This window comes from Nothoprocta perdicaria, unplaced genomic scaffold (genome assembly GCF_003342845.1).
Source record: "Nothoprocta perdicaria isolate Ctin4 unplaced genomic scaffold, notPer1 scaffold_70, whole genome shotgun sequence".
In the NCBI taxonomy this organism is placed as follows: domain Eukaryota; kingdom Metazoa; phylum Chordata; class Aves; order Tinamiformes; family Tinamidae; genus Nothoprocta; species Nothoprocta perdicaria.
The window spans coordinates 1,706,049-1,733,652 of NW_020455977.1; the positions used below are offsets into that span (position 1 = coordinate 1,706,049).

At 35.6% G+C, this 27,604-nt stretch overlaps 1 protein-coding gene across 3 annotated transcripts in view; it reads right to left on the bottom strand.

Annotated features, from left to right (window-relative positions):
* TBC1D5 (TBC1 domain family member 5) overlaps window positions 1–27,604 on the bottom strand; it is a 280,235-nt gene that overhangs the window by 47,831 nt on the left and 204,800 nt on the right. For all 3 annotated transcript variants that reach the window (XM_026050797.1, XM_026050798.1, XM_026050799.1), the window contains 3 exons: window positions 21,969–22,111; window positions 16,852–16,958; window positions 2,906–2,991 (listed from right to left, as the gene is read on the bottom strand). In XM_026050797.1, the coding sequence (XP_025906582.1) occupies window positions 2,906–2,991; window positions 16,852–16,958; window positions 21,969–22,111 (336 nt within the window). The remainder of the gene's footprint in view (window positions 1–2,905; window positions 2,992–16,851; window positions 16,959–21,968; window positions 22,112–27,604) is intronic.

Genomic DNA, 27,604 nt, shown 5'->3' on the forward strand with positions numbered 1-27,604 from the left:
CCTTCCCTTCCCTTCCCTTCCCTTCCCTTCCCCATCCCAGGCAGGAAAGAGATTACAACTTTGAAGGTGAAAGACAGATACCAACAGTTTCTACTAAATCTATTGTAGCAATGCTACTAGGAAACACACCAGCAAATAAATGTGCTGAGCTTCAAAATTTGAATGTGAGTTTACTTCATTGGCAAGGTTTTCTCCTCAGTCCTCTGAAGCTAATGGACTAGGATGAGGTGTTAAAATTCACCTCAGACCTTAGAAGGAGGATAATGGGTTACACATCATGCCCTGGGTTTGTGTTGTGCTCAAGTCTGGAGTGTTTGACAGTCAATAAAAGAAGTACAAAACATGGTATTTACCGTGACAGACTATCAAAGCCAACAACAAAGCCTCTGGAGGCTTCAGGTCAACAGCATCATTGGAAACACGATGGCCTACAGATACATGAAGTGCTCAAAATAGAATAAAATGTTGACTATGTGGAAGCTTAAGGTATGGAAGCCCTAGTTAAAAATTTAGGTATGTATGCACACCAGGTGCTTTTTTTTTTCTTTTTAAAAACTTACGTTTGCTTAATAAAAAGTATTACTTTGCCTTCCACATTGTTTTATTTGTTGCTTTAAAGCATACAAAGACTCTCAAGATATTAACTTATTGGTATTTTTGGATGGTTGAAAAGAGACTTTCTGAGATGCTTTACAGAAAAATGAACAGCAAAAATATTTTTCTAGGCTATATGTTCAAAATATTGATTTAATAAGATTTTCAAGAATAATATACCATACTGCATTAAAACTAAGAACTAAGATGTGATTTGGTGCTACTACGAAGTGACACTGCTAACGATTAGTTCAGAACACAGGCGCATATCTAAAAAACAAATAAGGAGGCTATCTAGATTTCTTGTCAAGGAAAAAAAAGATCTTTAATTTATTCTGTGATTCATTCTAAACCACTGCTTCAGGGTGTTAGATCTCTGGTAAAAGTATGTTAAAATAAAACCAAAGTTTCATTTGAAGAACATTGTATATATTTCATTGAAGAACAATGTATCTATTTCTCACCATTTGAATGTATGATATTAATGCAAAGGATGATTAGAGCCATTAAACATGGATCAATGTCTATATTTTAGCCATCTAAATGTACCAGACATGCACAACAATTACAAGAAAAATGCTGATTGATTATGTTGTAGAGTTATCAGCAGATGCATTTAAAAGTAAGGCATCTGTTTAAAAATATGAATATCAAGGAGATGTGAATTCCATCTATGAAGCAAACAATTTTGTTTCATCACAATAAGCATCATTGACCTTGACTATGAATGGTGTATTTTTAAACTAGCTGTAAGAAGATGATTCAATCTCTGCAGTTTTCTGCGAAGATGAAAATGCTTTGTTTTAAGCAAGGCTCATTCAAAGGCATTTTCTCTTCAGTAGCCATTCTGAGAGACCAATTTATGAATATGGCAGATTAAAAACTTTTATAAAAGTGATAAAATAAGCAGTATATATTAAGAGCGTTGTGAAGATATTCTACATGCATTACTGAGCCTGTGAAATTAAAGATGAGAAAACGTAGGAGGTTGTCTAATCCACCTCACTGCTCACTGCAAAAGCATTTCCTAATGTTATATACTCCAGTTGTCTGTTCTATACAATGTTGACCAGATTCACAACATTTGACCTACTCTAAATCTTCCTGAATTGTGAGTTTTTTCCCAGTTATTCCAGAATCTGAACACAGAACTGCCCTTTCTCTCTGGTGAGTATCCTGCATATGTGTGTGTGAACTTACCTTCTTGCTTAGATCTGGCGGCCAACTGTTCCCTGAGAATTTGACTTTCCAGCACATGTGATTCTCTTTTGTGCTTCATGTGTTTTTGCACTTTTAAAGTCCTTGCACTGTTTCTTGTAACATTTTCAAAGAAATTATTCTTCACTTTTAAAAAGCATTTGGGATCAGTTTTCTTAAGATTTTAAAAAAATTTTAAAAAATTTTATGATTTTTAAATGAATGTAATAGAATTCAGTGGTTTTTTGCTGCAACCCTCTCAACTTTAAAGATTGATATTCCTAAGAAAAAAAGCTTTTATAATAATTTTTTAAACATGTTAAAAATCAGTTTTAGCTGATTTTAAATACAGCTGATTTGGACTGTATTTGACAGAGGCACAGAGATCTCAAAGGCAGAGAGTTCCTGCAAATCAGTGCACRCAAGGTACGACTGGGTGTCATGAGTGGGCCTGGACACCATGAGTGGTCCTGGACACCAGTTGTTGACTGTTGCTGCACCAGCTGAAGCGAGGTGTTGTGTTGGGTTGTGTTGTACTCACCTGCAGCCGAGAAGCAACAACCGCCATCAACTAGCACTGACGTTGTGGCCACCCCAGAGCGCACAGACACCTCCAGACCAGCTCCTAACAGCTTAGATTAACTTGACAAGGAATTTAAACAGTGCTGGTACAAGCCAGTTCTAARAGACGGGATGAATGTTGCAAAAAGGCTTAATAAAAATTAGCATAAACTATATTTACATTAGTTTTATTTTACTTACAAAACTTGTGGTGAACTGATACTGCAGACTGAAACTCRAGGTAGTATCAGAAGTAGTTAAGTTACAGAACCCACATTGGCTCCGTTTTATCCCTTGCTTTTAGCATATTCATCTCTGTGTACAAATAAATTAAGTCTTAAAAGAAAAATATCACAAGCTGAATACAGCGCTACCTGTGCAGCCTTCATTCATCATGTAATAACAGGTAAAGAATCAAAATGAATTTCACACAACAAACATTTGTGTTTTTAATGCTGGTTATATAATTCCTGTTTGCAGTAAAAAACGTTTATTTAATATTTTGTTTAAGTAAAATCTCAGTTCCATAAAAACATCTTCAGAAATAGCTTACCGAGTTTTATTCATCAAGTCTGCTCCACGTGCTTTGTAATAGTCTAAATTCTGTTGGAACTGGTGTGTCACTGGTCTTGGATTTTTCTAAATACAAAATAAGTGTTGCAATTAAAAAAATTACATTTATATACATATATACATACACAAACACAAACATATACCCTGCTGAAGCTTTCTGAAGCAACTTAGAGCAGAGAATAGAAGAATTTTTATCRCTGAAGACAAAGAATTTAAAGAATACATTTTATTTTCCCAGAACTGTGGTTTCTGAAGACAGTAACATAGCTAAATAAGTGAAATCTTGAAATAAAACCAAGACATTTAGTCTGCTTCATGCTTATAGAAATTAGTGTTCCTCCATCTCAAGATTAGACTACTGGATGCAATGATGATGCTTCTAATTAGATTTAGAATTCATGGAAAAGTTCAGATCCAGATCTAGTTTTGTTCTTCCTTTAATTTGGACAAATAATTTTATCACCTTCAAACTTCAATGAGATGTTTTAAAGGAAATAATGATAATAAGGACAAACTTACTAGCTTAGCTTACAGTTTAAAATGAATGCAGGTTTAAGTCTTGGTTAAGCAAAGAGCAACTTATTGAGCCAGACAATCTAAACATAACCACTAGATGGCACATGGAGTCCTTCTTCTGTCTAAATTACTCTGCTAAAACCAGAAACCCCAAATAGAGAACTGCACTGTTGTCATATAATACATATARTAAATACTGAAATATAAAACTGTTTATTAATCTTCACCTTTGCCTATTTCATTTAAGCACACTGCCTGAAGTAGTACTGAAATCATCTTTTTTTGGTCTGAAATTCCAGCAAAGATTGATCACACATGTAGGCCAGTAATGTTAAAAGATATTTGATTTCATGAATTGAAAAGGACATTATTGGCAAATAGAAAACTTAAGAAAAGTATTTTTAAAGTAAAAAAATAAAGCATATAGATTATGGATTGAACCAAAATAATAAAGAGTTACAAAGGCATATATATATATGAATTCATATACATGTGTTCATATTTACAAAGAGTAATGTTTTAAAATAACCGATTTCTAGTGCAAGAAAACAGAAAATGATAAATACTCCTCAGCCTTTCTGTGTAATAATCAGAGGTATTGTACATAACATCTCTCAATGCTTTTCAAGTAGTTGCTTAAATGTTTATTAGCAACTTAACATGYTGTGTTCTGATATGCTTTCTTCCGCCCTGGTGAAAGTATAGTTTTAATGAACTACACAATAATCTTTCTGAAAGGGTTGTTCACAGATGAAAGATATTCTGGCTTTGATGGGCTCATTCTTCAGCTATTTTTTGCTTACACRTGTTCTATCTTTTCTCTCCTAACTGTAATAGGGACTCTGGTTTCCACACTTTATCCTCTGATTTTTGGGCAATTGCTGTAAACCCTCCTTCCTTGCTAAACATTCTAATTTTTTGGGGAGAAGGAGGTAGAATTTGCATTTTAATGACCAAAACATTGCATATTCACAAAAAGAGAGAGGAAGATTTGAAGAGCTGGCAGATACCAAAGGCCAAGGATGGTCTCTGGGGTCAAACTTAAGCTGGGAATTTCCAGATCTTTCAGGTTTTCAGATTTAATCTGGTATGAAATGCCTCATTTCCTTTCTTTGGAAAGACATTAAACATATTTTAAAGATATCCTGTTTGTAATGTTCCTGAAAATAAAAAAACAGCTAAAAGCTATTAGACAAGCATTAAAAAAATTCTCATCTGTTCTGCCACCCACACAGTAATGGCCGCTGTACATTTTTCTTCTCTTGTTATAAAAACAATATTTGCATAACTCTACTCATTCAGATGGCTTGTAAGTCAGTCCTCATCAACTGACAGCAATAACAATGAATCAGCTTTAGTTACTATTGCTCCAGTTTGGCAATTCAATGCATTTCTATGATAATCAAATCCGAACTGACGTGAGGAGGATAACGGATGGTTCTGCGGCTACTATTCGAGTAATTAAACAGTGCGTCTCTTCTCTCATCAACTGAGTAACTTCTTGCATATGTGACTCGATGACCACTTCAACAAGGCAGCAGAACAAGCGAAGGTTAAAACAGCTGCTGCTTTCAATTCACAGAGCAGCCCTTGAAAAAATCCCTTTAACAGTTGCTAGCTCAGCTTCACAAACAGTTTCCAGTAACTCAGTATGTATTTTAATTGTAGCAAAAACAATGGAGTTTCTTTTCTACCAACCAGCAAACCAACAGTGTGATTGCTTCTGAAAAAAAAAATAAAATAAAGAAGGAAAAAATCTTCCGGAATATTTTTTTGAAATGTATTTATGCAGAAGTGACAAGCAATTCAAGACATGAAAAGCTGATCTACTATCTAAGCACTTAAAGCCATTAATAGGAATAACGATCTAAGTTGAATGTATGAATGAGGCTCAAGCATTACTTTCACAGGGGCCTATTTAAATTCCCAGGAGGTTTAAAGGCATCAAAGGAAGCAGCAGTTTAAAGCACTATTACATGCAGKGAAAAAAAAAAAGCCCTCAAAAAAATAATGTTGAAAAAACAACATCAGAACTGCAAGACAGTAAATACCAATGGTTAGGGCTGGAAATTCTCTTGTAACTCTACAAAGATATCCTTTCAGAAAATTCTATTAAAGAAAATGGCTATATATGTTAGGAGGCAAGTATCTACAGAGTAGGAACAACCAAATATCAAATATTCCTGAAAGCTGCACTTCAGAGAGCAAAAAATACAGTTTGTTTACATCACTATGATAAAATGCCCTTTATCTTTTATACTGCTTTTAACTCTTTTAATAAGTTATATATAAGAAGCATAAAGGAAAACCTATGCAGTTGCAATGTCTCTGCCGTATAAGCTTTGAACTAATTCCTCTCCCTAAGCATCTAGTTTTAGCTCTCCCTTGTATTAAAAGTTCCATGCATTAGGAGAGAAGATTAAACACATTTGCTTTAAAGCAATAACATAGCTGTGTTGTTTAAAATATTCACAGTAGCCATATTTTTTTCTACAAAGTGATTTAGAACAATCCTATTTATGTTTTAATTCCTTATGCTATTAAAGTTTTCCTTATTTTGTTCAATTTATCTAAGTATTTTGACTAGTACCTCAGACAAAATTCTGTTCTTTTAAAAGGAAAATGTTGTTAATGACGATGAAATCAACTCTTCAAATTAGTAGCTTGGTGAGTGCTCCTACTAAATTGCGTCAGGGCATTAAACGGCTTAATACTTTTTTTTYCCCCTTTCTTTCTAAAGAAACAGAACACAGAAACTGGACAGAAAAGCTGCCCATGCCTATATTATACATCCATTTTGTACTAATAAGTCTGCTGGTTTATGTCTCTATTCTGATAACTTCAGCTAGAGTGAGCTCAGTTTCAACTGTCTGAAGGACGACCTACTAAAAACAGTCACAGAGGCACATGTAGAAACTGGTGGGATTTGGGACTTTTGTCTCTGCACACGAGCTGCAGCCCAAGTAGCAGAGATGGCTGGAATTGTTTAAGGATTCTCTTAGGTACTCCAGCTTCTGAGCCCCTCCCTTGAATAAAAGACCCCCCCCCCCCTTCCTCATTTTTAAAGAGAGAAACCTGCTAAGTCCCCTCATTTATAGGCACATTGTGTAGGTGGAAAAAAAATCCATGCATCTGTTTGCAGGTGTCTGTTAACCCTRTCATCCCTCTCTATTCTTGGTCACGAGCAGACTTCCTTGCTCTAGTTCCCATGCCGGGAATTCCCAGACACTTTCTTTTCCCTCCCTCTCTTCTCGAGTAGGGAATTGGGTCTCCCTCAGGGCTGCCTGTGCTCAACTTGCACAAGCTGCTGGGAAGCTCCGTGCATTCCCGTCAGGAAAGGTCCCCGCTCCGGGCGGTTACAGCTTCCAGCACAACTTCACACGCGGCGAACACGGGGTCGCTCCAACTCCGGACGACCGCGGAAAGCCTCACGTGCCGGCCGCATTGCCCACGCGCACGGACTGCGCGGGAGCGGGAAAGCTGAATGATTTCTCTATCCCGAATTAGGTCACTGAGAAATAAGGAGGAGGAAGAAAGGCCACCCTCCCCCTGCCCGGCTCCCAGGGTCATTTGCATGGAATTAGAGATGGAGCAGCTAGGACGAGCAGAGCAAGCCCGTGTGACACGAGTCCCAGGAAGGCGGTTTCGGCAAATTAGGAAAACCAGGATACTGCTGCAACGTCCTCCTTAACCACTGGAATACACTGTTCATAAAAGTTAACTCRCAGGTGCTAGGGGAGGAATCTCTACAACACTTTTCTATTCTTCATCCTATTTTCTCTATCCCTTCTTTGTACAGAAAAAAAAAATCAAATAACATTTTGCACAATAGCTGGAGGTTCAGCGTAACTACAGAAAAACAAGGTTTTCAGGATGTCTGATGAAAGATGAGACTTATTTTAGTGAACATGCCATTGCTTCAATGCCAAGGGAAAAGCGCTTGTCATTAGAGAAATGAATTGCTCAGCTGTTTATAAGCAAAAAGCTCTGGGGGAATTTCTCAAGGCCCAAAGCACAAAGCGTTGCGGGGTTACACAAACATATGTTGCAGGTGTTTTAGGGTAGACAGGTGGGAAAAACCTCAACTACTGAAAAATACTCCGCTTAATAGATTATATCTGAAACTAGAAACTCTAAAAGCAACGGAGGAAAAACAGACAAAATAGGCAGTGAATTAGACAAACACACAGCAATATTCTCATTAAAATAATGATCTCATAGGGCCAAACAGGATTTTTTAAACTAGGCTTTTTTTTTCTTTAATATTAAAAACTCCTGCCAAATATATAATCTACATTTTTTTTTTTAAAAAAAGAACAAAGAACAGGCTGCATTACAAATTGAAAAAGGAAATGATAAGGATGAATTATTGTTCTTTTTATTTAAACACTCTTTTTTTTTCCTAAAGAGACAGCTTACTGTAATATCCTCCTCTTCGTAACAAAGCAGTATTAGATTTATCATAATTATTCTAAAGCCTAAAATATTTTTATATTACAATGCCATTTTTTCCTTTCATTTGCCTCAAAATAGACTTGGAGAAATATATCATCCTATATTCCTATACAGTAATTCCKATTACTATAGGAACATTCCTGTAGTAATGTTTAGGAGGTTTGCAAAGGTTTACTTTCTACACCACATATACGTTTCTTTGAAAAAGACGATGCAAACAGAGCAAAATTTGTACTGGGAACAGAGCTGAAATACAACTCAAATGTGGATGAGAAGTACACTTTGTAGAGTTCAGCAGCAGTTTATTTTTAATCAAGCACTAATAATTAATACAAAGTGCACATTAATGACTACCCAATAGCTTAATTGCACAGAGAATTTCACCTTTCTTCTCTTTTGTCAGGTATCCAAGAAGCTGTCTCCACTCTACAGCTAGACTTATACAGTATAAACAACGGCTTAGCATTACATAAACATTTCAAAATATTTTGCACACAAAATAAACAACCCACCCAAACTCTGCAGCACCCAAACCAAAGGCCACTCCCAAAATAACGCTCCCCTTTCACCTTCCAGCTTTTCTCCTCCCTAGTTATTTGGTCTGCAAAACCACATGCCCTGACTGTGGCCCGAAAGGTATTTTCATCCACCTACAAACCACACCATGAAATACTTCTTGCAAAGATGCCAAGTTGTGAGATATAAGAGGACAGAACATTGCCGATTTCCAAGTGATTTGGTGCCAACAGTAAAACTATTCGATGCATAGGTTGATAGTTTATATCTACCAATCCTCCATGTAAGAGGAGCGCAACAATACAAGAGGAATCATGCACAGAACTAATAAAGAACTTCCTTTAATCACAGGAGTCAGGAGATCTGCACGCTAATACTGGCTTTGGCAAAGAAACACCATAATCCTCAAACTGGGAATAATACTTCCTGTTTACGTTTTTCAGAAAGATGCTGTGGGTCTCAGTCGCARAACTTGTTATTTACAATGCAATAACAGCATGAAGAATTATCACGTATAATTGGTTATAAGGAAAATTAGGAAGATCTATTTTTCTGAAACAAAAAGAAAAAAAAAATCCCAGAAAGAATTTAAAAGGAAGGAATATTTAGTCAATTGGGTCAAGGCAAAAGRACCCCCTGAACTCTGATCAAGCTGAAATAAATTATCCCCAGTTTTGTTTTATGGCAATCCTTTATTCCCCTGGCAACTAGCAATCTCAGATACCAGGAAGATATTTTAAATACCGTGCATTAGGGTCTGTTTTTAACTTTATACACATATTTTTTCTCCCACATGGGCATTCCACGACAAGAGATAAAGAAATGAAAAAATGCCAACTGAGGTTTATAAATACTTCAGTGACTTGAATGAAAGAAATTTCTAGCTGTATGTTTTGGCTCCTTGTCCTAACTAATTGGAAAGCCTTTTCTTCGTTTAGAGTTTTACACTATATTGCATTTTAGCAGGTAGATCAAATCATACCCAATCATCTGTCATCGCTATTCCAGACAAAAAGACTCCAACTTGGTCATGTGCAAGTTCATAACCTGCATAAAGCCCCCAACTTAAACAGAATGGCTTAAGTACCTTTTAAATCTACCTCTTAATTTAGTCATCTATTTTTCAACTGAACCCTTGGTTTTAAGAAGTAAATTAACTAAATAGAGAGGTATAAATCTGACAGTGCTCAGCCCTACCCCATGACAGATTTATGCTCTGGCATCTTGCAGTCCCGCACAGTTTGGAGCGGGAGTTTTACAACAGCGGAGAGGAGAAACGGAGGCTTTGGAATGGCACGCACGGCAAGGCTTGCTTTAAACCCAGCAATGTTCCAAATGACAAGATTTAAAATAYGACATCTTTATGTACAGAAAAGCCACCACATTATGGTTTTATTGGCACTCGTTCTGGACAACCTGCGTAACTCACAGATGACTTGGTGAGTAATGCAGCTATCCTAAGCTTATAACCGATAAAATCCTTACAACTGCACTTCCAGTGTTGTATCTCCTCCAGATATAGGCTTGTACATAAATCTCATATACCAGCGGAAAAAAGAACTTTTTAAAGTTATTTAGATTATTTTTGCTACCTGGAAAAAAAAAAGCTACATTAATTTATGTTTGGCAAGTTATTTGCCACATAAAATACTTAAAAAAAGGTCCCTGGAGGGGTAAAGAGAACCACATACACATGGTACAACATGCCAAAACAYAAACAAATTTCCTCAAATGGCTTTTCTATATAACAGTTACTACTTGTTATTTATACTTTTAATACTTACTTACTACTTCCATAGCAATACTTACTCTGGAAACATGCCAACATATAAGCAATATATCTATACTTCTATCAGAAGAGACTGAATTGAATTTCATTGTAACAGATCTGGATACAATTCAGTACCTAATCTTTCAGATATTATTGAAAAGCTTAGAATTCAATTTTATACACAGTTTTTGTTTTGCTAATCTTTATCAAATAAATAAATTATGATGGAAATAACTTTGGATTAGGTAGAATCAAGTGTTTCATGTATTTTAAGGGCTTTCTTTTGAAAAACTACCTTGCATACCAGAAATGATTAACTGAATTGTCAGATTGCACACAAGAAGAACCATAATCACCTCGTTTTAACACTGTTAAATATATTTTATTACTRTAATTTTACAGGTAATATTATTACTATTTAGGAGAAGGTCAGCAGTTTTAAATGACTTTTTACATAYAAGTAAACCAATCATTCAAAAGAAATACCCCGAACAAATCCACATGCAGTACATTTTACTGGTGGCTAAAGCAATTATTTAAAAGTGCTCTTTTGTTTTTGTTGTTGTTTTTTTTTTCCTTTTACTTTAACATCAAATGCAATCAGGATTGCTCTTACTTGTACTACTAAGGACATTACCTTGGTCAAAGACAGAGAACAATTTAAAATTTCAGTTTCTCAAAAAATGCTCTCTCTTTCATCTTGCCTCTCAAAACTACTTGTCTCTCTCATGACAAAGCTTGGTGATGGTGATCACCACAGAATAATAGCCTTTTTTTTTTTTTTTCTTTAGTGTTTGCAATTCTGAGTCCAGCTGATTGTCAGCAAGCAGCTGTCTTCACTGTTTAGTGAAAAGTGGACACGTTACTTGCTRTTCTTTACAATGCTATTATTGACTTTACTGGTATTAGTTAGAGGGCTGCAGTGATAGATATGATCTGAGAAATAAGGACTGTGAAGGATGCCTGATTTTGGTAAGTCTTAACTACCAAACCACTTTCCAATGGCTTTTACATGTGACATAAGAGATGTTTTAGAGAAATGTTAGGTTTTGAAACATAAGTTTAAAAAAATGACGATTTTTAATTTGTGGCACACGTACTATTTTTATGTGGCGCTACAGCAACATAGTGRTTCCAAGTAATTTATCATTAAACTTACTGCTGCCTATTATAGCTTATTGTATTAATGAAAAACAGAAAAAAATATAGAACACTAATTCTTAAAGACAAAATAGGGTCTCTTTTCTTGCAAAACAAAATTTTCTCATTTCACTAACACTAATATAAAAAAACAAGCTAATAACATATTTCTATATGCAAAATTTATGCAAACCTTAATTGTATAGCCCAGATTAAAAAGTCTAGCATCGATTTAAGAAAGCAAAACAAAACAAAACTTCAATTTATTTAAAATAAGCTGTTTAGATTACATCTAACCTCACTGCACTTGCAAACTCGGAAGTCACGATGACCCAAATGCTTCAGTTTACTCCCAGGAACTGAGCATGGATGCAAAACTAGAGGTCTTTGTGGTGGACTGCTAAATCACAGAAGGGAAATACATTTCTTTTTGGTCTCTACTAACTGCTATCCCCTCAACAACAAGGAGAGTCACAGGTATTTCTTAGTTTTTCCAGCAAACCTTCCTTGTTTCCTTCTTCAGTCACCTCCCTTGTTCCGCTAACCTTCCTTTAATGCTCACAACACACTGACATACCCAGGCTAGATGACTGCTAGGTCCATAAGCATCCCCCTTACTTGCTTGTAATACACCCAAGACACCCTAAGAAATTACTTAATGTGGAAYTGCCCCACATAAAAATACGGCTTCACCATGCTGCACCGTGCTCATTAAAGTGAGGCAGTTAATGGCAGACTGCATGCAGCAATGCACCTGATGAAGGCAATGCAGCCACACAGCAGTGCAGCTTKCAGAGGCTGCTCTGCAATGGCCCCTCTCACGACAGGGCCGGGCAGGGGCTGTCGCTTCACGGGAGGAAAATGCGACTAAAGAGCATTTGTGGCCTGGTCAACTGGCTGCGGGTGGCAGCCCCGGCAGGAGGGGKTTTGGCTCCAAACACCCACACGAGCGGCTTGGCCCGCAATCTCACTGGAATCTCCCTGCCCTCGCCACACGCTGCGAGAAGCGCTGAAAGCCGGGATGCAGATTTCTCCAGCAGATCGTTACAGGAGAGCTCGTGACCTTAAAGCACGGCCCTACTGCTCAATTCCTGTGGCAAACTGTGTCATTTCAGTCATGACTGACTTTAATGTAGTGCCTCTGAAATGTCGGGTGTACATCAGCATGGATGTAGTTACAACTTAACACCATTATCTTGCCATTTTCAATTTTATCAAATAACATACAGAGGTGAAAAAAATCAGCAGCAATAACTAGAATATTATTAAYTGAATTAAAAAGCTTAATTTGCATTGACCAAATACCCTTTCTTTCTTATTTTTTTTTTAAACAATGGCTTATGATCATACTTGTCTCCATGGAATTCAACTTCCAACCAGCTTGCTCAGCAAATAACATAACTCACYGTGTGAAAACATCCAAATGCAAACTTATTTTGCAAAAAATACTAAGAATAAATATAGTAGACTCTCAGACAAAGGATGGCCGCCAGGTTCTTGGTACGCCATAGTAGTAGTCTATGTGGTGCTTTAGTTTTCATAATAAGTCATTGAGATAAGGTTAACACTTCAACGCGCAACACACAGACAAGAAGACCCAAAGATGAAAATTACTTTGCTTATGTTGCTGTATTAGAATTTTATTTGCTAAAGGGTGAAAACAGATTTGCAGAATTCACAGTTAACTTAAAACAATAGTTTTAAACCTTTTATTCCTAGCCCTGGCTGCCTTCAGGAGGGAAAGAACATCTGGTTATTTAAGGAACACAATATGTTCACATTTTCTATGACTTTTGTTTCTAATTGGGTTTTTTAATTTTTTTTTATTTGAACAACTCTAGTTAGAACTATGTTTTTTTAATCACTTCCTATTTTTCCACTGCCCTCCCTCCATATCTCTACTTCTTAATTTCACAGATTTTGCTTTGAAAATTAACAGTGAAGAGTGGTTTTGATAAGTAAAAAAAATGAAGAAAATTTGCCACTCGTGGCATATTAAATTCAGAGACACACCTACAATCAGTGCATTTGGGTATGCAGAAAAATCATTGCCTTACTCGGTCATTATGCAGATTCACACTTTTTATGCTCTATCTTTTCATATCAAGCTCTACCTTTCTATTTAGAAGGACTGCAAGTGCAGAGAGGCAAATTTTATACAAATAATTTAAGAAAGTATCTGTTGGAAGAGTAGAAATGAGAAACCAATACTTTCCCAAGCAGTTTAAGAGTATCTCCCTATTCAAAGATAATGACTTTTTTTTCCTTCAAATTTGAGGTTTTCATTCTACATTTTCATAACAATGGGAGCTGGGCAAATTCAGAAAAGCCTTAAATTCAATTATGCTATACTGATCCATATTCATGCCTGAAAAATTAATATTTCTGCAGCCCTCTGTCATAGCCAGGTGCATTCATTTGTCTTCAGCTATTACAGGCTCCGTATTTCTCTTTGAGGGCACATATTAGGGATGTGAAATCTAAAATGTCTCTCTGGGATCTACCCTGGCGAAAGAAAATCTGCTGCTTTAGCTTAATGGTGAGCAATAGTTACCCTTCATATTATTATTAGACAATGATAAGGCTTGTGTTTGAGTCTACAATCAGGTCAGAAAACTTGTCCTTCTAGAAGGAAAAGCAATTCACCTGTCCTTTAAGTATAGTTTTCTTTTGACATATGAGCTGCTTTCCCATAATGATAACAGTGAAACACAGCAAACAAAAACTGAGAGGTTCACTAAGCCAAAGTTTAATTCACCTATTATTTGACATAACAAATAAGAAAGAAGATATCTGTTATGATGGAAGAAGGAAATAGAAGAAGAAATAACACATGATATTAGAAGTGAAAACTCAAAGTATCTCTGAAATGAAAAGTTATAGAAGAAAAGGCCATATTAGGTCCAACAACTAATTCATAACTTATGGTATAACTGTTACAGACTATAGACTGTTAYAGACAACTAGACCCAATAAACTAGTGAGACTATTTGACATTTATCTATCTGTAAAAATAATCAGGAAGAAAATGTATATTGATAAAGCTTTAAAAGGCCATTTCCCCTTTGTTCCTGTCCATGATTTCTAAACTGCATTTTCTGTCTGTCTGAGATTTCAAGCTCTGAGAGATGGAGAGCTAGCATCTCTCAGAAATCTYGATGGACACTAACCATTTTTGTTATGCTCAACAAAGTGATGAAACAAGCTACTGGACCATGCAACAATCTCCCACAGAAAAGAGTTCCATGACTTCACACATTAAAACCTTGCAGAGTCTTGGAAGAAATGCCATGCACAACAGGTCAGCTCTGGCCCAAGAGATGTGAGTTGCAATGAAGCAAATTTCATGTCCCATTAGGAATTAGATGCTAGTGATGGAGAAATGCACAGGAAAACAACAAAGGAGGAAGAAAAATCTTTCAGCACTGATTTTTTAATCATCAATTCCAAGTTACCCTTTTGACTAAAATCTCCTTGTCTCTTCCAGTCTCAGGAAGTAGAGGCAAACTGAATTACCTTCATGCAGATTGAAAAAAAAAAAAGGTATCCTATTTTTTCTGATACTGTTATATAGTCTTTATACTGATTTTAGAATCCTATAACAGCCTATACCTTGTTGAATCTTCTCTTTCATTCCACAAAATGAAAAATTTGTCAGACTCAAAAGATTTTATATGAAGGTCATATATCACACAGAACAACAAGCCACAGTAGATGGACTCCTATTTCAAGAATATGTTATTTTAAACCAATATATACTTAAAGACACATAAATGAAACTTAAAATCATACTTGGGGAAAGCTAACAACCTGAAAGTCACAACATTGAAAATATACTTCTTTTTCAGACCAGGAGATCATTTATTTTTTAATCATATTTAAAATGTTAAAAACAACTAGCAGACTTTGCACAAAAGAGCTTTTAGTACTCATTCACCTGACTGAAGGGAGAGCTACTTGGATGATACTGTAAGAACTACAGCCAGCACTTCTCTGAAAGGTGTTCAAGGGGTATCTGAGCATTTTAATTAATAAGACACTACGGTCTTATAAGCAGGCAACTTTACTCCCTCAGTGACAATAAAGCCATCTGAACAGAGGAGTGAACAAACTTCCTTCACAGGAAATCATTTGGTGGTTTATTTTTGCCCCTTTCTGTTGGTAGGATGACTTGTATACAGYCTAGGATGCTTTGGAGAACAGCTGGATAATGCGTAATTATTATTAAATTCTACCTTTTAACACATTCCTTCATTAAACCACAGATTATGTTTTGGATTTAGTTTGTTATCTTGCACATTTTCCCTTCCTCTATACTTTCCTTCTAAAAAATATTCCTATCTTGTTTTGCTAAGAATGTACATAAACATAAAAGCTGGGTAGTTTGATTTCATAGACTACTGCCTAAATCCTAAGAATAATTCCTGAGATCTAACAATACAAACTTTCTTATGCATTGAAAAGACGATATGTTTTACTACTCATCATGAAAGAAATCTTTGTGCCCGAGAGGAATGAAGAAAGCAGCTGTAAGGATGCAAATTTCTGCACAAAACTGATATAGAAACAAAGAGATTTCTTTTTCTTTTTCTTAAACCATAAAGGGTAGGCATTGCTATTGAAAGAAATTTTGCAGAAGGCAGTCAGAGTGCAGAAGTGCGGAGTTTTCACTTTCAAAGGTGACTTGCATTAGGAAGATGAGCGAGATCAGACTGCGCACTGGCAGCCTGCTAAGTGGACACCCTCAAAGACAGCTCGAAACTCACAGCACAAATTCTGCTATTGCTAAAGATCTGAATACTGAGAAGGTTAATSTGTACAGCTTTATCTCAGACACTTTAGCCAACATACTGTGTTGGATAGGTTCACCTGTATAACAGTGAACCTGACCTGCATATACACACTCWAAAACAGCAGGAGTTTCACATGATTGTTTTTTGCATTATATATATCGTGCATAATGGTTAGCAATATTTAACATAAAATTTATGAATATCTGAATTTTACTTACGTGAGTCTTCTCAGGCTGGAACTGTAGATTTTCATTTATAAACGAAAACTATCACTTAACTATAATGTACTGGATATGACTAATGCTTTAAGGATTAGTCTCCTTATAGTCTCCTAAAGATCGATCTGCAGAAATCTGATGAAAAGGATTCTACAGAAGGGGCTGCATGACAGTTGCTGCACAGCTGACTGGATCTTTATGTAAAATATGACTGTTTCCCTCAAAAATAAACTTTTGAATGTGCAGAAAAAAACAAGCAAGAACTAAGGAGCATAAACACTTGTCAAGCAGTTACCTGAAGTTCCAGAGTAGTTTAGCACCGTGTTGGTATATACACTTTTAAGAATAAAGAAGTATATATTCTACTCTTGTTTGATAAGTTTTTTGTTTAAAATGTTTGCCAAAAAAGAGGAAACTTGAAATGTCAATTTAGTTCCCAAGACGTAGGCAGTTTGCAACATTTTATTACAGAGATTTATTTACTTTATTCGCATTGCTTACAAAGTAAAGACCTCACCTTTGGATCTCGGAGAAAAAGTGCTCTAAGAATAAGGGAGTGAACATCTTCAATTGGTGGATAATGCATCAGAAGTCCCAAACAGGTCTGATAATTACTTGAAATCACTAAAACAGAAATGAAGAAAAGTGTGAAATAGTGAAATATCACCACAACATTCTGAACTTCCAAAATAGGATCTTTTTACATAGATTCATTCATTATAGCTCAGGTTCAGCTGCCTTCTTCCACATCAGGCACAGAGAGTCTCCTAGAACTCTAGCAGTGCTCAAAGTGAAAGAATCTATGYATATACATATAAACTCATGTCAATATCTCTGTTTTCTTTCTGTAAATTATAATCTGAAAGGAAGCTCAAAGTCTCTTTCCTTTAAGACATTTACTAAGACATTTTTCTGAATACTTCCATCAATGCTTCTATCTATTTAAGAAACATTAAGGGAAAAAGAACAATGCTCAACTTCCATAGCTTTTAAATTTTAAACACTTCAATACAAAATTAACTTTATTAAAACCTCATACTAATACAAGAAATCTACGGTACTCTCTGTCTGAAGCCACCCTTTTTTATAATCATATTGTGCTTGATTTTTTAAAATTTATGTAAATATAAAAACTCCTATGAAAGCTTTTGCCATTGTCATCTTTCTTTTCCTTTTTTTTTTCTTTTTTTGAATCAATCTAATTATGAGTGCAATTATTAAAGACATCTTTTCAGGCAGGTCTATGTAAACTACTTCATTTCTTTAGCGCCATCTAAATCCAGGCAATCCATCTGCCACAGCTGTCAAAGCACTGCCTATTAGGGATGCTTCCACTGTGCAACAAAAAGACAGCCTCCAACAATAGTATTTGCAAATAATTTTAAAAGAAACTTTACTGCTCTTAGGGCTTTAGGTGTATCAACAAATACTTTAAATTCATCAGTCCTTTGCTTCAGCAAAGATGCTTGCAAACAGATAAAATCATTTTGAAGGAAGACAAAATAAATGGTCTTTTTGTGTGCATAAGGACTGAAATGTTTTACTTTTTTCTTTCATGTGAATAAACCTCATATTCTCTTATACCTTTCTTCACCTAACAAGAGGATTGTGGGGAAAAATGCAGGACTGGGCAAAATGAATAATTATAATCTGTGTAGGGAACCACTTTATCATCTTCATTTCCGTTGCTGATCCGACAGCTTGTAATTTCATACATCTGCTTTCATTTGTAAAGCACTCACTTATCCCTCTCATTCTTTATCTGTTCTGCCTGTTCTTTTCCCATCCTTTGTTTTTCTTGTTCATATTCAGGTACCTGTTTTTTCTTCCTGAAGTCAAAGAGCTGGCATAATGAACACAGCACAATGGTCTCAGTCAGAGTTTTTTGAGACAAGCACAGGGTGAGTCCCACATATTACAGAGTCAATCAAATTCTCAAACGTAAATTGAATTTAAGATAGTGAACTGCTGTTAGGATTAGGACACCTTTTTCACAAAAGCAAATAAAAATACAGAAAATGGATAGCAAATTCTAAACATTTTTATCAAGTATAGGCATTAAGACCAGCACATTTCCCTTTTGAACAAAGACTGTGTTCTAATTGCAAAGTAAAATAGATTAAAGTTATTCCCYATTTCTGCTGGAAGATAAGTTTTTTGCTCTCCTATAGATACAGAGAAAGGCAAATATCAAAAATGCTATTTTTTTAATGGTGTATATCAGATCATTGACAAAACTGGTATTTTCAACCATGACATTTTTACTATAATCATTAATTTTTAAAAATGTATAATACTGATGCAACTGAATAACTGGACAAAAAAAAAAAAAAAAAAAGCTGGGTAATGACCCATGCACCTTTGCTCCCTAGGAGTTATATTTTTAAGTGCATCCTTTAGAAGAAAGTTGGGTATAAAAAATATATATATATATAGTCATGCTAATTTTAATGAGGCAGGCCTTTATATTCATTTCATCTTTAGATTTTTCTCTTTTTCTGTGGAAATCTTTATACAAAAGAATATTTTTTTCAGCRTACGATTCGCTGTGGACTTTTGGGTTAGAGGAATTAAGCTGCAGAAAYGCTTCTGGGTATCTTGTCTTAAGATTAAGCTCTTCTTGTCTCTTTAGGATAAAATGCATGATATTATACAACTGAGCAGCCTTAAAAATGATCCAGAAAATGGTAGTGAAACAAAACAAACATGCCTTTCTGGAATATGCATATTGGTGTTAAAAGGATTTCTAAGAATCGACTGTAGGATAAAGTTCCTATAAGGAGATTCTGTGTGTTGCAAATTTCTCCAGTCTCAGCAGTCGTTGGATGCTGCCCCAGGTCAGTGCTCAGAATTATCTAATGCTGTGRCCAGCTACCTGGTAAGAAGCTTGCAGCCTGGGTACCTGTCCTTCTCTGCTGTGTATCAGTTTGCAAAAATCTAACTTGCAAAACTAATGGTGCCAACCCCCGGCCAAGTCCTTTTTTCCTGCCACCAGTCATTTCTTCAGTGCATGATATTTGACATGGCCAGTTCTGTACYCAGGAACGTTGGGACTACTTGCCCCTGCTACTTTATGCATTGCAGTGCAGGCACTTGGTTGAGTTGAGCACACTGTATGCAACAAAAATATAAATCACCTCTTCTGAGTAGGTGCTTTGACTCCTCTATATTCCCCAAAATCTTCAGAGAACCTTTTTGTAAGAAGAAATATATCCTAATAATTGCCATTATTGGAAACAGTACCTACAGYATACATACTTACTTGAGTATATGTACAAAGTGTACATATACCTGCTCAAACACTCTTCAGTCAGTATTAGCTCTTAGTGCAATAATCTCATGCAAAATATAGACAGGTCTCCTAGGTTTGTTTTGCCRTGTCTAAAATAAACAGGTCGTTTCAACCATGTGTTTTGTGAACTGACAATTACCTAACAGCTTAAATGTTCCCTTCACCACCAAATAACTTGTATCTTGAGTAASAGAAAATTTAAAAAATAAATAAAAACAAAGTGAAAAATAGAGCTGAAAAAATATATTCTTTTTTAAAACATGCCCCTGAGAAGAACAAAGCACCCAAAAAAGCCAGCAATTCCAAAACACAGAACCTTCCTCCCAAACACGTTGGAATAAAAATAATCTCTATCTCTTAGAAACTCTCAGATGCTTTTCAGTATTACATTATTATCATTTCTTATGCTTGACATTTTTATAACATACTATCATAGGAATTCTATTATTATTCCCTCTGTACCAAAGTTTTTAAACTCAAAGGTTTTAAAGTGAAACTTTCCAGATGGTTTATTTACAGATGATTAAACTCATTCAGTGTTCTGRGTTAGCATTTCCTGCCATTGAATAACGAGAAGTCTTTATAAACTTATTTTATTTGAAAACCTTTTAAAAATATTGCAAAGGAATTTGCTACTCATGAAGATATGGGATGWTTTTTTTTTGTTTGTTTCTAATTAAAGTTCAATATTACCAACAATATAAAAACAGGAGAAAAATGTTTGTCACAGATATGCAAGAAAATATCTCTTTTCTCAAATTAAGAAATGTGAAAGTCTCTATAGTCCAAGCACGAATTTGAGAACACTTTCAATTTTAAAGTATTTATGATTGGGTATTTTGTTTCATCATCCTGTTAAGTTTACAGCAACTAATTACATCTAGCTAAAGTTATTTTACTAAACCTGGGAGTTTAGAGGAAAAAAGGGACTGATTTCATATAGATGCCTAAAACATACACTTTGCTCATTCTTAGTTACTTTGTACTGATGTTTGTACGTGAGCACCATACCATAGAACAAAATGAAAAAACAAACTTCTTTCCATCAGGAGAGGCACAGCTGTGTGCTTACAAACAAATTTCTAAAATTCATTCTTTAAATGGAAATGATAACAAAAAATAATTGTGTTAAGAAATATTTTACGTTGGTCTGTACTACATATCTATATCAAWTTTTTTTTAAATATTTCATCTTACTGCACATAAAACAGATTGAGATTAGAGAATAGGACAATTTGGAATCAGATTATCCTGAAATGGAAACATTAATTTGAAATCTCTAAACTGAATTAAATATCCACTTATTCGAAAGAAATGCAAGGTCCTTACACGCTGTAGGCTTATTAAAAAGTAATTTAAAAAACACATGAAGTTCTATGGCAGGCAGTAGAATGATAATATGTGTAAAGTACGTGCGTGGTATGTTTTCAAGGTTGGTTCCTAAAATAAGAACCATAGATGAAAACTTCACGTGTCCTAGAACACAAAATTGTGTCAAATACGTGACCCTGTTATAAGCTAAAGTTTACAGATTGTATAAAATTAACTCTGAACAGCATGCTACAGAATTCATATATTTAATGACAGACACACATCTTGTTGCAAAAGGCACACTTGCTTTTGTAGCAAGCTTGCATACAGAATTATTTGAAAAATATGTTGGTCCAGAAATCAATGCTTCTTAATCAGTCATTACATATCTTTTCTATCCCATTCACAATCATATATGCTATCTTTTTTTGTGTGTGTGTGTGTGTATGTGATTATTTATTTCTCTCAATTTATYATTTTTTTCTGTCATTAGTCCATAAGAATTCACCTTTGCACAGACTTCAGGCGTACTAAAATAAAATGATTTTTTTAAAGATATCCCTCTTGCATAGAATAAATATAAACTTTATATTTGCTACTCGTCTCTGCATGCATAGACCTGTGAAAATGTGTCTTGGAAAATTACAAGTCAGTCTTGTACATTTTAACATTTTTCACATCAAAATAGCACAAAAAATACTCCCACTGTTAGAGAGACTTCACTCAATTCATCGTCTTTGTCAGAAGATGGAGCTCTGCACATACCTGTATCACCAAATGCATACAAAATCTGCAATTCCGCACAGAAACAGAGAACTACTATGAAAAAAAAAMTGAGTTTAACCCCAAAACAGAATTTGTTTCATAAATATTGCAGACCAGGTCCAATAACAAATAGCTCCTCTCATGGCATTTGTTTTTCAGTATTTTAGAAAAACCACAACAAAATTTAGAATTTCTTAGGCCCTCCTTTTCTTTGAAAAATAAGCTTGGATTCTTTTTAAAAAGATTATAAGATAGTCGATACTTACGGGCATCCCTAATATATAACAACATGGCTACAAAAATGTAGTCAACTAAGTTCAGGGTGATACTGTCAGCAAACAGAGCATCCCAGACAACTAGAAGGTCCTGAAGTGGGAATTCTCGTCCAAACAGGAGCCTGACCCAGCGCCTGGAAAACAAAACAAAACAGAAAAAAAGGCATGATTTTCATGTATGTATTTTTCCAAATAAAATAACGTCAAAATACGTATCACAGGATCAGCTACAAGCCGAACATTTATACTGGAAATTGCCAAGAAGTGTGAAAGTCTATGATAACCAACTCACTAACTGAATTTGTACAAATGTTATATACATTAAAGGAMGTGATAATGTTAGAGACTCTGGAAACCTGAACTGACCAACATTATTAGGTGGGTGAACCTCACGGGGCCAAGCAGGCATCAGTGCTGTATGCYACCTTTAAAAGCATTTCATGTGATACTGCTCTAAGATGCAAGCGGCAGATGTTACGTGAGAGCAGCCTGGAAAAGCAACCGGGATGAACTCCGGGCTTTATGAGAACCCTGGAAAAGCCCACGCAAATGAAAGCCAGTTTGGAGGCATATACCAGCTAGCTGTCAAAATGGGATGGCTCACACTTACTTTATAAAGGTTTCTTCCCTTTGCTGACAAGAATGTTTGCAGGTCCATATAAAATACACTATGAATGCTGTTTTGATAAAATATAATATAAAAATTTATCAGATTTAGTGATGATCTGCTATGTAGAATACATAACGAATCCTTATTTAGATTCGAGCTGTTTTTATACTTAGCAAAACATCRGAAATTTCTCTTATTATGTGCAATATTTGTTTGAGATTGTAAGCCTGGGATACAGTAAAAGGAGAAAATAATTTCTCGAGATTTCTAAATTCCGCCAGCTCTTACAGTGGTTTTACTACTGAGTTAAAGTTGCTTCCATTTTCCTAATCCAGAACGGTACCACAAACTTTATATCTTTTAAGGTAACAAGGACTAGCTAATATTACATTTGAAAGTGCTAAAGTACAGTTAGCAATGTTAATCACGAAATAGTTACAACAAAATGGATTACAAAATAATGAATTACATTTTTAGCTGGGATATGCGAATTACTACCCCTGTGGAATCTTTTTATTCAATGGCAAGAAAAGATTGATTGCAAATTTCTGTTAAGCAGATTAAGTTGTTCTTTAAAGCTTAGAGTTAAAAGTCACAAAAATATCTAAAAAAGCAACTAGAAATTTCATCAAGAATTCTTCTTTCAAGAATTCACATTTAACCACTTTTGTACAAGAACTCAGTATACATTTTCTTTACTGACTCTAGCACTACAAGTCCATCTCTGCACAAATGAATTCCAACACACGTGCTTTTAAGATAGTAGCAGTTTGTGCAGAAAGATTCTTTCTACAAAACAAAGCCAAAGGTACCATTTTATCTATCCAAGTTTTGTTCTCTGAAAGCTTTATCCTACCACCACTAGTACTGTATTATCCACAAAAAATCCATACTACAGATTTAAAGACCACTGCACAGGCTCTTTTTCCCTGCCACGTGTGTCCCAAATCGCAAGTGAAAATAAGTCATTTTGAAATATCTTCTTATCCCCATGTTCTTAGAGGTGTGCAATGTTTTCCTTTAGCACCATAATTATAAGGGTCAGAATATTCCGCCTTCTACGCGMGGTGTTTTACTGTATAGTGGCACATTACCCTACAGAGCCTTGCCTTCAGGAGACTATTATCCTATGGTGACACAAACACGACTGCATCGCCGCAGGAAGCCTATTACTTGCATTAACAACCCCTCCCACCTGTAAAGCCACAGCCTGCATGTTACACAAACTGTTAGGAGGGAAAGCTCAGCAAAGCTGGAAGCACTGCAGCTCACTTTACTTGCAACTGAAAAAATCTCATTCAGAAGCCTTACTAAAACTCTAATACACTTCAAGAGGGAAAAATACACYGTGGCATAATGGGATTTGTTATTAGTCTTTTATTAGAAATCTCTTTTGCTCCTTTACTACTTCATTATGCAGCGTTAATCGTTTGTAGATGCAGGTTTATTCTGCTCAAGCAGAAGTCATTCCTTTTTTTTTTTCTCCTGCTTTTATATTTTCTCCTGGGAAAATTAAATCTCGGTCCCCAGAGGTAGCATGTTTCACAGATGTAGACTGCAGAAGAACAACTGGACTTCCTTTTGCAACCATAATATTAACGTTAATTATTTGAACCTTCTTGTCCTAAAGGGAGTAAGCAATTCATACTGTTGTAAATGCATACGTATCAACTGTTCTCCTGTTTTTTTCCAGCAGCATTTAGCTCACAGCATCTATAAACCAAGGACCCTATTGCCTATGAACCACGCTGCCATATGGCAGGACTTCAGTCAGCTTTTACATTCATAAAAAGGTATCTTAATTCCTTAAAGTAACGGTCTGTATTGAAATGCTGCCTTACAAACTAACACATTTTTATTGCTTTTACAAATATTTGCTGAGAATTAAAGACGATTAATAATCACATTGGACAAGATAAACCTTTCTTTTTTCTTTTTTTTTTCTTTTTTTTGAGATGGCTGTCTGTGGTTTAATTATTGTTCTGTCCTGTTAATCTTGCCTTACATCTGTTACACCTGCAGACTGTGAAGCTCACAATAGTATACTTTTTATCACAGGCAATAATACAATAATTCATATTTTATCAGGCATACTTAGCATTTAAAACCTACAAAAAAAAAAAAGAAAAAAAGAAGAATCTTTAAAGCCACAATACATCAAGGATACCACTACCTGCATTGTAAATAAGTCTACTTATGATTCCTATATAATTAAACCAATATTCTCAGGAGATTAGCAATAGATAATGACTCATTAGTGACCTGTACAATACAGYAGTAAAGCAGTAGAGAAAGCAGTAGAAAATTGTGTGTGTAAAGCATCCAGCCTTACCACTTTTAACTAAAACCSACAACCATTCTGACTGAGATTTACTGGATAATTATGTGACCATCTATAAAAGTAACTTATTTAATGTATAAATACCTTTGTTATTACATATATTGCCTTGTATACCTTYTCTATCTTCCTGAAAGCACTGAAATTGTAAAATAACTAAATGTATTGAAATATAATGATTTCTTGAAATATAATGAATGATTACATTGAAATATAATGAAACAACCTTAAGAAATGCTTATAGAAGAGGTGATACAGGTAGTTTAGGAGTGTTTATAAGCACAAAGCAACACAATGAAACCAGAAAGCATAAGAAAACCCAGGATTGTGCACAAGGTAAGGCACGGTCTGGAACATGTTACACACACTGAATCTGCTCCTGAAACATTTGGAAGTTCCTTCTAAAAGACACAATCTAGGACCTACAACTTTTCAACTAGTTGCCTAAAAATGTTTACTGTAAGAGTAAACATTCCAGCCATTTAGACTTGATTTTTAAAATTTGTTGATATCATAGATACAAAAAGCTTTTTTTCCCCCTACCATTTAACTAAGAACCTCTAGAATTAAAACAGTAAGATCCTTGGGGCTTCCGTTTCGCTACACACATGAAGAGACGCCCAAATGTGATAATTCCCTGGCAGACCTAAGCTTAGGAGAGAGCAGATTTCCACAGAGCATGCTCTGCTTCTTCTCACTCTCAACACCAGCTCAAACTGAGCATCTCCCATCCCCACTGCGAAATCACTACTCTTAAGATGCTACATGTGTGCATCATTCATATGCAATGGCTAATGTTATCTGGCTAATGTGATGGAGAATGATGCCGTTTAGCTTCTTCCCAAGCTTTGCGAGATTTACTAAGGGAAGTCTTTTGGAGAAAGTGTAAGTTTCATTATTATTATTTTTTAATAAGGTCACTGTTCAAATGCATAGTGACAATTGGAGGGAACACCATATTTTCAAAACTAAACTCACGGAAGTGGCAAAATGCCGAAATTTGCATCACTTACTGAGAGCTTACAGGTAAGCTCTGTCTCTTTAAACTCTACCTATGATTATATTCAAGCAAATGTTTCTAGTCAGTGCAATTTAATATGTAAAGTCATGGTCACTAACTTAGGAAAAAGGGCAGGCAGACTTTTAAATACGRTCTGCTTTTTCAAAAAAAAGGATGAAGGATGAGAAATAACTTTTGTGGACACCTTTGAAGGAACGTAAARCTAGGCAGAAAATAGGGGACTAAACAGTTGAGTTGCAGCAAAGAATACTACTTGGGATCAACTTAACACCCGTGACAGCACCTCAGATAGAGGGCTAAATTTCTGATCTCTGGATGCCAGCGATGCTGCAGGCTGGGCAATGGTCAGGCTGGGGTGCTGCATCTCCGTGGCCCTCGCTCTGCCTCACTGCACCCATGGTAGGGATGATGCAAAAGCATCAGTGCCGTGGCTGTGCGGGCAAACACCGACSTGGCACAGAAGGACAAGGAAATACTGCTGAATGGGCACAGCAAAAGCATCCTCAGAAGAAGACATCTGATATCCGAAACAGTTCCAGGTTTGCTACTTGCCAAAGTCAGTCAGTGGGGAGACAGGTAAGCTCAATCTGAGGATGAAATTTATGGGGATGCAAGCTAGGCTGCTCGCTGCAATGACATGAAGGGGAGCAATCAAGGGAAGCTTTAGCAACTTTTCAGTTAGACCTGTTACACAGTCCTTTTCTCCAGTGTTCTGTCTCCTTTCTTAATAAATCTTGTTTTTATTAAGACTCCTGTGGTTTTATGCAGTTCAGGGATTTTGCAGAGAATATTCTGAAGAGATTAATAAAACTTTCGAATGATACAAACAGACAGGGAAGACAACATGCCTGCTGTATAATCCTGACTAGTTTTTTTCCTTTTGTCTCTTTTCCTCTACTTACAGCAACCCTAACAGCAACTTTTCTACAGAGTGTTATTGGAAAGCTGGTAGCTCTCATGATACATGAGAAACGCTTAATGATCACAGATGAGAGGAAAGTCAAAAGAGCCAAGTGTAGCAATTAACAAAAAGACATTCCTAAAATAAACAAAGCCTGTTTAAAATCAAGCTTTTTTTTTTTTTTTTTTTTTTTTTTTTTTTTTTTTTTTTTTTTTCAGAACAGAAAGCAGCATATGAAATCCAAATAAAGCCAAAATATGGTATAAGAAGTTGCATGGCAAACTCATCAGACTTTCAGGAATTCACAGAAACTTCTGTTCGGTTTGATCACATACTTAGAATTTTACACAATATACCCACCCACAAAATACACCCACTGTAGGTCATTGTTACAGTGTCTGTTGCACTTTTGGCCTTACTCTCCTCGATTTTCCTCAGATCTTAAAATCCTTAACTATCAGAGATTTCTGCGACATCCTCTCCAGCAGCATGTGCTAGCTGTATAAAAGTGGAAGTGCTGGGTGAGGGGGACTGTGTGTGACAAAATCTAACAAATTACTCAGCTTCTTCTTAGCAAAAATACAAAATACATAAAAAAAAAAAAAGTTCTAATAAGCATGAATACAATTGCCTTTAGGTCAGTAACTTTAGGTTTGTGTGCAAGCTATTGTTCTGCCAAAGATTGACATAAACGCTGTGATCATAGAATCATAGAATGCCCAAGGTTGGAAGGGACCTCAGAGGTCATCGAGTCCAA